We start from the raw sequence: 16,821 nt of genomic DNA on the forward strand, positions 1-16,821 counted from the left end.
TTATGTATTGCTAACACAGGGTAAGTGTGTGCCTAAAGTTAAGGAAACACATTATTCACTGCACATGAACATTTTAGTGAAAAGCACAGATAACTTTTTTTTTTTTTTTTTTTTTTACAATGTCAACTACTTGCTCTATTTTCTAATAAAAAGGATCAGTACTGATAAACACTCAACTAGTAGTAAATAACTTAGCTTGTAGAAAGAGACACATGACAGTCAGCTTCTGTTAAGAGAAATGTTAATTACTAGTTGTTTTGAAGGAACTTTAAAGCATACAAAAATTGAAAAAGCTGAGAACTCATGAGGTGCTTGTATTCCCACAACATTTTGCAAATATTAATGATTTTTTTAATGTAGTCAAAAATAAGTAATTTATAAAACTTATTCCAACACAGTACTCTCTGCTAAATATTACAAATAACCTTCCCCAGTTTCTTAAGAAGTAATCAAAACCACTATATATTCTAGCTCCTGCATTACATCTTTCAATATATTTCATTAGAACTTTTACTGCTTCAGAAGTTTCCATTTTTTCCACTTAATTTTACTGCCTGAGTTGATTTAACTTTGCTATTTAAGTGAGAAATAGTTTGAATGAGAGTCAGGAAAAGGCTGAAGAAACATTACTAACAAAAATGATGAGCATTCTGAATCTATTAAATACTATAAACAAGCCAGCGGTGACAAGTCCCTACTGTGGGGGGGAAATGAGAGAGAGAAAAAAAATAACACTCTGAAGGTAGGAGAGCAGAGGGGCAGTAGCCTGAGGGTGTACTCCTTTCCTTCCAGGATAGATATTTCTCAGGAAGGGAGGAACAGAAGGTATATTCTTGTCATGGAAGGGAAGAAAAAAGATGCGGAGGCTAGCATACAATGTGTCTGTGTGGGCAGCTGAGGAAAGTACAGCTAAAAATAATCAGGAGACTGGCAAGAAAAACTAGAGATCAGGATGAAAAACAGCATCGAAGAAAACCAGCAAAATGAAAATGATAATGGGAAGTACCAAAGAAGAAAAACGTAAGAAGAAGAAAGAGGGATTATGAGATTTGCAGGTATAGAAAGGCCATGAGTGATGTGCAAGGAGGCAGGGAAGTGTAAATTCCTTGGGGTTTCAGGCACTATCACAGAAAGAAAAGCACATATTGAAGGCAATAAGCTGAGGAAGATATCAGAGGGGACTGCAGCAAAAAGACTGTGGAAGCACTGAATACAGCAGGTAGTGGTAGAGTTCTTGCCATGCATAGGTGTCAAGTGCTCATAGTCTCATTCTTTCCCTCATCGTATGAATGTAGTGGTATTTCAGGTTCTTCCTGCGAGTTCATGGGGACGCTTCCCATTAGAGAAAGTCTTGTTCAAGTTTGGATAGTTTAGACTCTTGAAAGTTATTTTTTGATTTCTGAAGACAAATGTGATGTTTTTCTCCCAAGAGATAATGGTTTGCGCAGTGAGTGAAAGGAATCGTACCTGTTTTCATGTAAGCATCAGAAGAACTGTTTTTTAAAAAGGAAGAAACATGGCACCTAATACAAGGGACATCATAATTTGTTATAATTTGATAAATATAGACATTTTATAAACATAGGAATTCTAGCTTTTTTATATATTTTCTCCATGCCCATTAGCTTAATGACTCAACTGAAAGCTTTTAAAAGTGTTCTGTGTATCACGTGGCATAATATGAAAAAATAAATTATTAATTCAACAAAATACCAATGTGTAAGTTACCATCACTTACAAATGGTTTTGGGTACTCCATAGAGCTACCAGACCTAAAACTATAGCCACTTGGCACAGGCCTAATGATGCAAGATATAATACTGGCAATAAGCAGATTGTGACAATCACTGTTGTGACAGCAGCTACTCAGGGTTGCTGGAGACTGTTGACAGCTTTCACTTTGCTTTCCTAGTAAGAGCTACTCATGTCCCCTTGGTAGGCTTGTTACATGACACAAGTGTGACAGATTTACCAGGGCACGAGCGTTGGGATTTGCTCTCTTGTCCAGGAGGAGCTTGGTGACACGATAGTGGCCGCAGTGTGCAGCTACGTGGAGAGCAGTCAGGTAGTCCAGCGTCACATCATCCACAGGAGCTTTGTGCTGCAGGAGATGTTTGACACATTCCACGTGGTCCCCCTGGGCCGCCATGTGAAGTGGGGAGAGCCCATTCTGTGGCAAAAAAAAAAACAGAACGGTAACTTCTAGCATCTCTCACTCAGTGGCACATAAATCAAAGAAAGCTGCCGTGACTTTGCTGAGTACCCTCACCACAGAAAAGAAGCTGCATCTGAGCTGCACTCTGGAAGGCTACAGCCACCCTTCCCCTTCCAGCAAATACAGGGATATTTAAAGAAACAATTCTGCTCTGCTCAATCCTCTGTTGAGATGCTGCCACTGCAACCCTGATATTTTCTCCTGGCTGACAAAATCTGCCTTTGAACACTAACACCTGGGATTCCTTCCTGAAGCACACACAACACATGGGTAGGGTCTGTTCTATGGTGGCCTTCTACCATTTAGTGATGGAGGGCATTAACAGATAGAATTTATCTAATCATATTCTCCCACCAGAGGGATCGGTGAAGCTCTAAGGAACTTTTTTTTAACATCTCAGTGTAGATACTTCCTGTATAAAGAGATGATCTGTACTACTGATGGCGTAAAGGGATATACAGCTTGAGCTTGTATTTGATGTGCATGAAACCCAGTGATAAAATCTCCCCAGAAGATTACTAAGAGAAAATCTTTGTCTCTATTATGGATAACAGTGGCTCAGAGTACAGTAATTATTCTTGTTTAGAGCCATGTTTAAGGAAGTTTGAGGGCCCAGTAACGTGTGCATGGTCTGAAAATGGTATTTCAATTGCCTGTTAATCTTGATCTCCCAAGTATTGCATGTCATTGCAATACTCCATTGCACTGTTTTGCAATTAATGATACCAGTGACATTTGTCAGGCACTCTGAAGTACTGCTCACTGGAGTTTGTTATTAAGCTACAAGTGTCTTTTTCTAAATAGTCTGACCAAAGAGACAGGATATGCATTCATCTGAGATGCATTATTTTCAGATATCAGTACAAACACACTAAAATAACTTTCCAAGTATGAAATAATCCATGAAAATTACAGGTCCTACGTAGTTTATGTCAAGAATCAGAAAATATCTACACAAATCATCTCTCAGGAGTGACTGACACAGCTTTTACATCTTTGTGTTCAATGGCTGTAAGAAGCCACAAAAGTGATTTCAATTGCACTCTATATTGCGTTTAGTCTGAATTTAGTAATGAAGTGTATACTGTTTCACATATTTGGGAAGGATAGTCCCTAATTTAGTAAGAAAGTTTTATTTTTGGATCATTCTCCCCATTACTACCTTTCCTTTAACAGAACAGAAATGTCCTTCTTCCTCATCCTTTCAATAACATTAAATATTCTTTGGAAAGTTACATAGAGCCACTAACATATTCTTCCAATAAGGCACACACCTTGGTCCTTGCAAGGAGTGGGGCACCTCGTTCCAGAAGCAGCTCCACAACTTGGTCATGTCCACTTCTTGCAGCACAGTGGAGCGGTGTGAGTCCATCCTTAAAGCAAAACAAGAGGCAGTGAATGAGCACACCTTCCCTGTGTTCATCCTGGTACTCTGAGCAGCCTATTTTGACTCCTATCTAAAGCTGGCTCCACAGCACAAAGTTTCCTACCCGTTTTTAAATTGTTTCACTGAAGGACACAGTAACATTACCGTTTCAGAAAAGTCCATTCTGTTTTGAAATTTCTTCTCAGAGAGGTTAATGTCAGCATGTATTACCTCCTCTCCTACTCTGCATGGCTTTGAGATTGTATTGCCTCATAGTGTAATGTATGCTGGGCTAAGGTTGCTTCATTAATCAACATTTGTCCTTTGCATTGCTTTTGACACAGGGATGAAATAAGACACATCCATGCTGGAAAATTTACTCTAGAATTCATTTTATTTTTTCCAAATAGGCAGCAGGAAAAAGATGATTTTAAAACAGAAAGGAAAAATAGAAGGAGAAACCAAGAGAATGAAATCTTTCATGTCTGAAATAGAGAACAAAGAGCTAACAATTCTTGCCTAAAATAACTTTGAGAGCTCCAAAATATTTTTTCCACTGCAGAACACTATCTGTATCAAAAGACTTCTTATAACTTGTTTAGTAATGATCACAACAGTGATAACAAAAGATACATCAATGAGACAAGAGAATGCATTCCAGGTAATTCCACTACAGTTAGACTTTTATACAGAAAAAGACTGGAAAAACATAGAAAGAAAAGTGTTTGGGAATGAATATCAGTGCTGAATGACAGAAAAAAAGGAAATTCACAACCCAAGTTTTCATCGCATTAGAATCTGATATTGTTTAAGCATATCCTCATAAAAGTTATCAATACTTGTTCAACAGATACAGTGTTACATTTATAATTGTTAAATGCTAATAGTTTTAATCACAAAAAAGCCTCTTTGAGACAAGCTGGAAGTTTTTTATTTATAATTGTCGTAGATGAAGTGGATGCTATACTCCTGTGCTCTTTCTGAAGAATCCAGTAACAACACAATTATGAGTATGCTTGTCTGTGATAGATTCATGACTTACAGGTCAAAAAAATAGTGAAAATGCAGTAACACAGCCTTTCTTACACATTAGTGACCCTCCTTCACATGCAGACACAGTTTGTCATGCTGGAGTTTGTGGGAACGCTACATCATTTTTACTTCTTCTGCTAACATACTTAAATTAAAAGTAGCTCCATATTGCAACATCATTTTGGTTATCCAAACACAGCCCTTTCATGATCCAGAAATGGTACTTCCAAGAAGCAGATCCTCTCTCATCCTCAATTTTATAAGCACAGAGCACCTTTTGGAGTTAGCAGTGCACAAAGCTCCACATCAGTGAGGAACTGAGATCTGGGAAGAATTTTTCTCCCTTATTTATCTACTGTTTGCAGAGATTTTTCAGAAACATGTGGCAGGGTTAGGTGTGCCCTGGCACTTGCTATCTCAGAGACAGTTGCTGCATCACTGAATTCCATGAAAGCTTTGCAATGAAATTCAATGGATGGAAGATCAAACTCAAACAGAATTCAAGCGTGTTCAGTACAAAGTCAATCTGGTCAACGTAAAGGAATTGTATATAGCTAGCTTACCTTGCAACTTGAGAGTACCCAAATCGAGCCTTTAAATATATTTGCATCTCACTGCTGGAGATATTTATACACAATTTTTATTAGCATTGCTAAGGCAAGAATGTTTCAAATGTATTCTAGAAAGGGAATTTATTTGGTATATCTTTCCCATTTCTGGCCTTTTGTACTCTACATTTTAATCAAGGTGGAATATTCACGCTCCTTATTTGCATAGTGACTTTGATGTTATTCTATTTAATTGAATAGTGAAAAAAAGGTAGAATTGTGATGCCTTAGAGAAAAAAAAAATCCCCAGAGGGGAAAAAAAGAACAATACAAGACAAGAAACACTGGACTCCACAAGAAAGTCTAGTTAAAATTAAAGTAAGAACTAAATTGTTAAATAAAAAATAAATTTTTTAAAAAAAGAAAGAAAAACAGATTTTTTCTCCTTTGTTCTTAGCTATAATTGCCTGTAAAATAGACTAAAATATCCACCCTATTAGATTTTGTCTTAGATTTTATAAACATGTACATTTACTACCTGTGCACTTCTCTGTAGGCAAATTAAGCAATAAGCTCTGCAGTTTTACCAGGTAACTTCCTTCCCTCTTCCTGCACTAGGTGAAACAGTATGTATATTTTAAAACTTACTGTACACTTAATACTTATTTTCCAAGAGACTTCCTGTTCCTGGCATTCGATTGTTCTGGTATGTGGTACTTGCCTAGCACACGCTGCAATGTACCCAGCAGGTGGGTCACTGCTTGAAACAACACTACAATCCACACTGTATTCAAGGAGGTAATGAAATTTCATCACTTTCACTTTCCTTTTAAATGTTTGCCAAAAAATAAAAATTAAACTTTTGCCTTTTTTTCCTGAAGATCAATCACTGGTCATTTTTTAACCCACAAACCCATTTTTTAATTCCGTGCATGACTCCAAACTGCAGAACTTGGGCAGATAAATTATTAGGTCATTTCATGGTAATTAAAATGCTTTCTTTCAGTTTACCAGAAATGCTGAAATAATAAGAATATGCTTCCAAAAGAGTCTTGGGGAAATAAGAAATTGTGTGAGCAGTAGGTCTATCCTAGCAGAAGGAGAGTTTTGCTCATTTGACGCTCATTTGAATGAAAACTGTTGATTGTACTTAAAATTCAAAGGCCAAATTACTGTGGAATTCTTGCAAACTGCAGTTGAATATTGTCATTTGTATGAGGGTGAAATGAAACATTACTATTCTGTATGTTAGACAAGCAAACGGTCCAAATTTGTTTAACGCATAAAGAACTTTCCAAATGCTCATTTTAGCATGACTGTTAAACCACACGTCTTAAAAAAAAAAAAAAAGGCAAGCATACCTTTTGTTCTTGTTCTAAGCTCTCGTAGTCTTGATATAATTGAACATGCTCTAAAATATTCCAAGTATGCCCCTCAAAGAAAGGATTTGAAAAATACAGCAAAAACTATACTACATGTTTGCCTGAGTAATAAAATATTAACTTAAATAACTCTCAGTAATAGTCACCACCTATGCAGCTTGCCTAGATGATCAGTACAACATTATCCCACACTTTGTAAACATTATTTTAAACCACTAAATTTTTTATAGCCAGTGTCTGTATCGTAATTAGATATTTATAATTCAATATTCCTTTAGGAGTGGCAAACACTATGAATGAATTATTAGTGATCTGCCCATTTGCTAAGACCAGGAGAAAATGTCACAGCAGCTTTACTGCAGGAATAAATACTGTAACCAGAGCAATGGTCCAAGACAGTGTTAGGATCTGAGCACAACATGGCTTAGTGACAGGAAGCCCACAACCATTTGTAAATGCAGACAGGCACATCTGTTCTTACAAAAAACAAAACAAAACAAAACAAAACAAAAAAACAAAAAAAAAATAAAAATTAAAAAAAAAAACCCAACACACAATAGGTTCCTGGAATGAGCGTTAAGGGATGCCCATAGCTCATTCAGCACAATAAATAAATAATCCCAGAGCAAGAAAAATGAAATGTCACTGTTGGCAACATTTAACATAAATAACTCAATTTGTGTGATAACTTCAGCATCCGAGGTAGGAAGTTTCTTCCCACCTTCTGAGGGTGTTTGCGTAGTCGCACAAAAAAGGAAATATCAGTTAGGTGAAAAGGGCCTGTGAAGAACACTGTGTTTTAAAAGTAAAAAGGGAAACAGAAAACTGAAAAAAGCCTCACAATCTTTCTCTTTTTTTTCTATGCTATATATAAGAGACAGATTGCAAGAACTGCATTCATCAAAGGCTAAGCCCCTCCAACAGTGACATGTCAATCCAATGAAGATATCTGATTACATTCATTGTTACTACCAACGGAAAAAAGTAATAGAAATGTCTACTATTGGCATGCTGAAACTACTCTGTGTAAATGGTAAAATAATTCTCCCTGCAATAACCCTTTGTACATTTCAGTTTTCAGGAAAACTGTAAATGTTTTCCTTCCCTCAAAGTCAGAATTGACAATTGACATATTACTCTTGATCAGATGATATTAACTTAATTGAAATTGATTTCCACCATCTTCTAAAGAGCAAGTTTCTGCACCTGATGCCAAGCCAAACTCTGCTTCTAAAACCCAGATCCACTGGTCTATCATAGCAAGATGGTGCAGGTCAAAGTTTAGCTAAATCTTAATGTATTTTAAAAACATGTCCTGAAGTAAGAACTTATTCAAATGAAATTTTAGAGATTATACAGTTGACTGAAATTTTAAATATGAAATGCTTTTAGCATATGAAATTTTACTTGTAAATCATTTAGCAAACAAAACTCTAGATGAAGCTTTTGTGTAAATTACAAATAACAGAAATGCAAATATAACTGACAGTATTAATAGAAGTTTCCTATCAATACTGTTGGAAATTGAGTTTATATTTTTGTTTTCGATATAATATGAAAGAGAAATGAAATACCACATTTTAAGAATTTATTTAGTGGTTAGTTCAGAAGAATGGTTAAAAAAAAATCTGTAAAACATACCAAAAAAAACTTGAGAAAAACATTGTTTTAAAACATGTAAAGGAAACAAATGGATTTCCTTGCAATTCTGTATCTTGAGTGAGAAAAAATTGAAAATGTGAAATGTAACAAAACAGAAATAGTTAATTCCTTCAGTAAGTAGAGCTCTTCTCTTACATGCAACATTAACTATGGAACAGTAGGACACATTCATTATTCATTCACTTTGAAGAGCGTACATTTTAATTTGAGTGGAGTTTTCTTTAAACAAAACATCAACTCCTAATAGTCCATTTCAACATTTTCAAGCAGTAGAAGATTTCATGAATTAACTGTGTAAAGCTAAAGGACTTGGACTCAGTTAAGATTTGTTAAAATAACCTTTCACATCTTAAGTTATGCATCATCAAATGTCATGTAAAATGGTATAAAAATAAAATGTATGAAAGCAATGACTACTACTTAAACCAAAGAGCTTATTTTGATACAGTTTGAAGATGGCAAATAAAAGCCCAAGCTATCTGGCTATGAAATAAACGAGTACATTTAATTCCACTGTTTTTCAGTGAATCTGACCTACTGGAAAAATGCAAGGGTTCTTTAAGAGAAATGAAAAGGCAAATATGGAAAGGCAAGCATGTTAGTACTAAGGAGGACAAGGCAGAAGTCTCTCCTTTAAAGCACAATATACACATATGCACACATGCAACACACAACCTACCTCGTCAACACCCTACATACTCACGGCCATAGCAAAGCACAAGGCATGCGGACACAGCAAAGAGAAAAGAAAAAGACACCGAGACTACATAAACAGCTGGCATGGAAACAAGAGCACAGCATGGGGAGACACTGACAGAACCAAAGCCTGGAATCTCCCCCACTGGAAAGCACACACAGCCAACCACCACCACGTGTCTTTGAGCAGAGGGAAGGCAGAAGATGGAAGCAAGAAGAAGCTGCTGAGCCTGTGCAAGCTGGAATATATGTGCTTTAGGACACCTTTATCATTTCCCACTGATATCTTTTTGCTGACAATTTTTGAGATGATATAGCAGCTGACAAAGGGCAGGAAGCCAAGACAATGCAAAGACTCTAAATTTAGAGCCTTCCACCCACACTGGGCAAAGTCTTTGTTCTTTCAGTTTAATTCACAACTGCATATTAGCCTTTCTGGGTGTTTGGAGAAGGGAATATAACTTAACCCCATAAAATCCATGAAGCCCTTCACAATCACCTGGGTTAACTTGTCCAAAACAAATATCTAAATACTAAACAAGAAATGGGTGAATACAATACTATCATCCCATAGGCCAAATATACTGTTCCTGTATGACTGCTATGCTTATGCATACGTGGGTTACCCTTACTGCAGCACATTATCACAGTTTCGTGCCTCTTTTTACTATAAGATAATGGAGAATTTGATCAGGGATGATTTACTGCACACCTTCATGAGAGCTTTCATCTTCCATCATGATCAGTTTCAAAAAAAAAAAAAAGATAAATAAGATCAAGAGAGAAATCAGAAATCATATGCACATGCAGAGTTGCATAAGGATCGTGTTTTGTCTTCCTAGCTTATTAAGCAAAAAATAGTTAACAAAATGAATAAAAAAGTAACAGCTGCAGCTAAATAAACCATAAGCACAGCTGAATGCAATATTCCCTACTTTTCTACTTTATTAAACAAAAACTATATTGCTCCTTTATACAGCTCTAAACTATTGTGTTCTGAAACATCATCTATTACTTGTAGATAAAACCTTGAAGATCAGTGCTAAAAAACCAGCAGCTTTCCTGGACAAGTCCTGTGATACTCAGTTTGCATTAACAACAACGTTTTCTTAGATGGCTCAAAAATCCAATTTCAAATAATTAATTAATCCTGCACATATAAATTTGTGGGTTTTCCTTTTGCCCTGAATGAATAAAGAGCAAAGTATTACTGTGGCTTAATCCAGAGAAGAGGAGATGCGCTGCTGCAGCAGTGTTAAATTACTTGTTCCTAATGTTGACTCTTCAATATTAAGTCCACTAACAGTTTTCCTACTCATGGTGATTGGAACAAAAAAGCAGGAGTCAGGGGACCAAAAGGCTTAGCTGAGTTTAGATCCCACTGCTGTGTAACTCTTTCCTCAGGAAGGTCAGACTTTCATTGGCATTTACTTGTACAATACAGGCAGAGTATACAGGAGACTGAAGAAAATAGATTTTTTGCCTCCTATTGACATCAATGCCTGTTTTTCTTTGACACCAGAGAAAACAATGTATATAAAATAAATAATCTGGAAACTAAAGGTAGGATTCTGAATAAAAAAGTATTTCTTTTTAAATTATTTTTGGAGTTACCATATAAATTTAGTCCAAGTTTCAAAACAGTATATTTCTGAAGAAGCAGTGTTTAATGTTCTTGAAACTCTGTTCAGCTGAATATTTTTTGGTTTTGGGTTGGGTTGTTGTTTTTTTTTTTTTTGAGTCATTTATAACAGCAGCATCTAACGTCTCAGTTTAAGGACAGAACATATAACACAATTACTGAAGCAGAATGCCTAGCTATGAATCTTGATGTTCCCAGTCTTTGGCTTAAAAAGAAACAAACAAAAAAACCAAGCAAGTAAAAAAATCGCAATCCGTTCCCAAGAAGGGATAACATCATATTCAGGGAATAGAAGCACTCACCCTGGTTTTGGCATCGATCTGCCCTCCACGATCCAACAAGAGCTTCACCATGTTTGTGTTTCCCCTTTTGGAAGCGACATGCAGTGGGGTGATTCCATTCTACACCATGAAAAGAACAAACAATGAGCATGACAGATTTGAAGGTATTTGATGATGGTGAATTTGTGTTTGGTTCACAAAAATGACACAATCACATTAATAGAGAATAAACAAAAACTTACTTGAGCATCAGACCCAGGCACGCACCACATAAGCTAGAGTTAGTAATTCCTTTCTAAGTAAGAGTTTTATTCATTGTTTGATTGTTTCATAAACAAAGCAGCACATCTGCCACAGCAGCAAACATCACAGTCCCAGAGTCAGACAAATAAACAAACATACACCAGATTCCCAATGAGTCAATATTCACAAAACACTGATGCATTTAAATCTTTGCAACACACAGATTACATGAATGCATGAATCCTGCACAAAGTAATCTTATAAGTGTAATGTAAGTAATGTAAAGGAGTAGGTCCTGCTTAGGCTGAAAGTCCTTGCAAATGCTTTGGGTGGGAAAAGAGATAATAGCAGTTCTTCCAGATAGGCAAGAAGAGGAAGTCAGTATGAAAGGCACAACCATAAAGTAATTCAAATTGCACCTGGCAATGCATAATTATCAGAAATTTGTGATCCTGTAGCTTCAGTGATATACAGATGATCAGAGGTTGTTATAGCACCAGATGACATACTTCAAACTAAGCAATGTACATCACTGCATGTAGATGCATAATATAGTCACATGCATAATATAGTCACAGCATGTAGACTATATTATGCAGCTCTGCAGTAGCTTACCTAAAATAGTAGTCTGGGATAAATTAGTATTTATATTGTGGTATGGCAGTGTACCTTACTTTACTATTTCAAAATACGTTTAAATGAGAAAATATCTAAGCAAATTACCATAGCAAATATTGAACCTTTAACAGACAGGAAAAAAAAAACCAATATATTTGTAAAGGGTATCTAACTGACAAGAAAGCTAAAATGAGTTGACACATCCTGAGCATATCAGCACTCTCGAATAAGTCAAAGGAGCCTGCTTCCATCAGCTGGGAATACTGGTTGCTATAAATTCCCAAGGACTCTACTGCGTTGCATGGAGGCAACTTTAAAAAATTAATGTAAAAAAAAAAGAAAAAAAAAATCTTTAAACACAACAGAATTTCAGCATTGTTTTGCTCCTCACTTATTCTTAACTAGGAATTACACAAAGATACGCTCCCACCTTCATAGGCCATTACAACTCAAAGAGACAAAAGCCCCTCCATACCCTTGCTGTGAAATCAACTGCAGCTCCTCGGTTTAGCAGAAGCGTTGCCACATTGACGTTTCCATAATGTGCAGCTATGTGCAAAGGTGTAAAGCCACTCTGCAAAAGGAAACAGTCTTTATTTATAGAAATCAATTTATACAATACAATCAACTTCACTAGAACTTGATTTTAAAAGTTGCTGCTAGCAAGTAATTGTGTTTTTATTGAGTAAACCTATGATCTAGCAAAGTCTTTCAGGCAGAGCATGTAGTTTTCATGTGGGAGATTATCAAAAGTGCTTCCTTCTTTTATTTTTTGCAGGCCAATAAGAGGTCAGTAGCTTTCATCACAGAAAACATTAAAATACCATTCATCCTTAAAGAAAATAAAGGGAATTTCCTTATTATAATTCAGTAACAACATGGGGCTTTTAGGCTGCATCTGTTTCAGCAATTTTGCCTAGAAGTCAAGACAAGTTCTTGGACTCCTGTTGTACTCATCAAATAATTACAAATTTTGACAACACATTTCCTTCTTTTTTTAAAAAAAAGAAAGCAGAGGATATTTAATACCAGGAGTTTAGTCTACATGAGAAACTTTGCTAAGCAGACTGGATATTATAAGAACCATAGTTATTTACTTTTTATACTTTTGGATCTCAAAGGATCTGAAGAAACTTTGCAATCTATACATCAGAAAAAGCATGATTTACTTATTGTCTCTTGAGCACTAGAAGGTGAAACATGCTTCATTTACAAGATACAGAATTACTTGACAACACAATAAAAAAGAAAGTAGGACACCCAGCAAGCTTTTAGTCTCATAAGTAATTCAAGCAGAAAGGACCTCGTTTTTTAAGGTTTCCCTGAAGAGTTTTATACTGATTTGATCGGATCTTGCAGTGTTACTGGCAGTTATGGGAAAGAGAAATACTTTTCACTTCTGGGCTGTTCTGTTTGTTCAAATACCTTTCTTTCTTTCAGTGTACCAACTATTATTTTAAACTGCCCATGGAATAAAGAAATGTCTAAATAAGTGCATAAAAATGTAGAATAAAGGCAGATGTTGCACCCTGAAATCAATTTTATTCTTAATAGACCAATCAGCCTATTATTTTAACCTTTTTCCATTAACTGTTTTTTGCTATCTCACAGGTGATCCTGGTCTAAGTAAAATCAGTCATTAAATTCATACAATTGTTGCTGTGGTAAATTACAAGGAAAATGTCTACTGAGGATATAGGCACACAAATACAATACTGTATCAAGTTATAGACTTAATTTATGTTGTATTGATACAACTTCTTGGCACATGTATTTGCTCCGTGACAAATGCAGGGTACTTAGAGGTAACGTAATGGCCAGTGAAAAAGTTGTAAATTGCTTTACATTTACTGTAAGAGAAGAACATGTCCATAGGCAGATGGCAGTGAGAAGCCGTCACCATTTCAATTCCCATTGCAGGCTGCCTCATAGCAATTTGCTCATGTGTGCACACACCAAATGCAGAGCATACTCACGTGTGCATGCATTCAAAATTCATTCCCTCATCTAACAAAGAAATGATTATTTAAAAGGGAGGATTCAAACAATGACTGTGCTCTTGGAAATACTACTTTTTCTTAAACATGACAATAATGACTAGGGGAGAAATCACAGTTCTAGTCAATCTGACATAACATGTTTAGCGGACATGCTCAGAGAGTCATTACATTCCACCAGTATAAAAAAAGATGTATGAAGTGTTATCCCTTATGGACTTCTGAAAACTTTACTGAAAAGATCACAGTAAGAACAATGGTAAAAGTAAACAGATGCTCTGAACCAGATTTTTACCTTGGAATATTCAATTATTTTTTCTACTCAAAATGTATTTTATGATGCTTCTGGCTCAGGCAGATACCTTAATTTAGTTATGCCAAGTAAGTGCATTTTCATAATTAAATTAATTGAACTAGAAAAACATCTCCAGTATTCTAGTTCCATTACTCACTTCAGGTTTCTTCGAACTGAGTGCAAGTTCTGAGAAGTTTACTTCATATGGTAACAGTCACAAATAAAAAGAAATTCTAAGACAAAGAATGAATAATAACAGGTTTGCTGAGTGACAAAGTGTTACAGATTAAAAAAGAGTCATAACCTCACTTTTAGTGATAAATAATAAAGAAATGCTGTCACAGAGCAGAGAAAATAATTATAAATAATAGAAAGAATAATTAAAAATTTTTGATCTCGGTACCTCAGTCGTCCTATTCACCATCATCTGATGCAGCATGGTTTGGGAAAAAGAGGAAAGATATTAAAGATTGGCTGCGAAACCAAGAACTAAGTTGCTTTTTGAAATGAGTTATGCTGTTATAATGGGTAAAGCCATTCAAGCATGCATTAACATTAAGTATAACCTATTTTCCCACAGGCAATAAACCAGTATCCTATTTGACAGGGAAGCAGTGATTTTGCTTCCATTCCTATTTCTTTCGTTTATAAATAATAAGAGAAAGTTGGTTATCACTGAAATGAGAGATATAAACAAAAAGCAAAAAAATGTGTAGCTTGTAATTACTGCGTGGCTAAACAAGGCAGAAATAGAAACATTACTGGTGATACTGGTCTAGAGGCTCATCTTTCCCCACAGAAGAAATTACCTTCAACCCTTAAGATGAAGGAAGCAAAAGCTGGCTGCCCATTGGCACTCAGCCACATGAGTGCTCTGTTTCCTGTAGGACAGCATTATGTTACCTTGGACTGCACATCGGCATTGTGGTCGTTCTGCAGTAGGAGCGCTGCTGATTTGGTGTCATCTTTTCTGGCAGCAATGTGCAAAGCTGGTAATCTCACTTTCCCCTTGGTGTCATTTTCCAGCAGGATAGCCACTGCTTGATTGTGTCCTTGTTGCAGAGCAACAGCTAAGGGAGTGAAACCATCCTGCAAGAAAAGAAAACAAAATGTACTCAGTAAGATGAAGGACAGAGCTTCAGCAAACTGCATGGCACTGTACACACACAGAAATATGCTAAGCACATCACCAGCTCTTTTCTGCCTCTACACCACAATGCACACCAGTGAAATGGCATCAGAGGCACAGCATTTTAATCCAGATGCGACTTCAAACACATCAGAAGAATGCTTTTTTAGTTCAAAGTTCTGTTTGTTTGTTTGTTTAAGTACAGGCAAAGGATCATTCTACAGTATCTGTCCTAATTACTTGTCATAAAATGGACCACAATGTGTATTCTAGCAATATTTTTGTAAAAGAAAAGAAAACATATCTCTAAACGCATTTGTTTCTGTTTTCCATTCTAATTTATATATGGCCTATAACTCACAAAAGTCAGCTAACATTTACTAATTTATTCAAATTCTAAGTGGAAAAACATTATATTATTTCCGGAAATCAGAAAAATTTGTTTTTCCTTTGTATTTTTAGATTTGTTTTAAAATTGTTTTCAAAATTTCATGCTCTGCCACAGACGCCCTGAACTCCCAATGCTTTAAAATGTATCACAGGCTCAAAACTTGTGTCTCAACTGAAGTATTGCCTGTTCAAGTACCTCATCTATAAAACTAAACCTAAACCAATAAATCTAAAAGCTCAAGTCTTGGATGTCGTCTTAGCACGTATACTATGTTCACACGCTAGACTGAAAGGCAGCTAAACCACCAGGAACAGTGGTTCCTCACAAACCGAGTCTGTGACAAGGAGGCTGCTGGATAATAGTGCTATGAAAAGGGAAGGGAATAAAACAAAATTTTCCATGTGTAGATCAGAAGGAACAGCTGAAGAGTTTATTATGCCAAACTGCTTAAGCAAACTAAGACACATTGTAAAAGGCATAGGAAAGAGATAGAACTGACCATGGAATAAGAAAATAGGAAGATGTAAAATAATAAAGGATATGTCGGGAAGAAATGAGTGCTAACACGCTGAAAGAAGCATCTGAAGAATTGCCAAAGCAATTTTCTCCCCTAGTAAACTAATAATATTCATTCCCTTTTGCACTGAACTGTGGGTAAGTGTGCTGTAACAGCTATACTCATACAGTTTCTTTGTGTAATAGAGATTAAATTCTGTACAGTGAAATAAAAAGTAGTGAACAGCTGATGAAACAGCTGAACTGCAGAGATAATTCAGAGATTGGGGCTACATTAGGTGCTGAAATGGCTTAATGCATTTGCCTTTTGCCTCTGGAAACATGAGAACAAATCCTGGATTAGGGGCCCTGTGAAACTGAGCTCATCCTGACTCTGATTTTGTACCTATACATATAAAGTGAAGGAAACATAAAATAGAGGAATAAAGTACATCCAAAGGCAGTGCCTGTTTCAGAGCTTCAAAGACAAGATCAACCATTTGATTTGTCCCACTTTATCTTCCATCTTCCTCTGAGCAGCTACTGCCATTCTTGCATTGTCCCTCCTTTTACTTGTAGGAAGCATGCCTAACGGGAGCCCTGAGAAAGTATTTCATTTCTCCACCTCCTCACGTGAGAACAGCCTACCTTTGAGGTCAAACAGAATGTCCTTCCAAAGTCTTTTGATGCTGTCTCACCTTATCAATGTATCACTTCTTTGTTCCATTCATAAGACTTAAATTCAGGGCACATGTGAAAGCAGACAGCAGCTCAGTTTTCTACTAAATGCAGGTTTCAGTAATATTCGCATCACTAAAGACACCACCTG

General features: G+C 36.2%; 1 protein-coding gene across 1 annotated transcript in view; it reads right to left on the reverse strand.

Moving 5' to 3' along the window:
- ANK2 (ankyrin 2) overlaps positions 1-16,821 on the reverse strand; it is a 159,074-nt gene that overhangs the window by 99,067 nt on the left and 43,186 nt on the right. The window contains exons 6-11 of the mRNA XM_090139219.1: positions 14,881-15,066; positions 14,381-14,404; positions 12,161-12,259; positions 10,846-10,944; positions 3,490-3,588; positions 1,973-2,170 (exon numbers count right to left, since the gene is read on the reverse strand). Of these exons, the coding sequence (XP_089995345.1) occupies positions 1,973-2,170; positions 3,490-3,588; positions 10,846-10,944; positions 12,161-12,259; positions 14,381-14,404; positions 14,881-15,066 (705 nt within the window). The remainder of the gene's footprint in view (positions 1-1,972; positions 2,171-3,489; positions 3,589-10,845; positions 10,945-12,160; positions 12,260-14,380; positions 14,405-14,880; positions 15,067-16,821) is intronic.

The sequence above is a fragment of the Phasianus colchicus genome, chromosome 4, assembly GCF_987193195.1.
Source record: "Phasianus colchicus chromosome 4, bPhaCol1.hap1.1, whole genome shotgun sequence".
NCBI lineage: Eukaryota > Metazoa > Chordata > Aves > Galliformes > Phasianidae > Phasianus > Phasianus colchicus.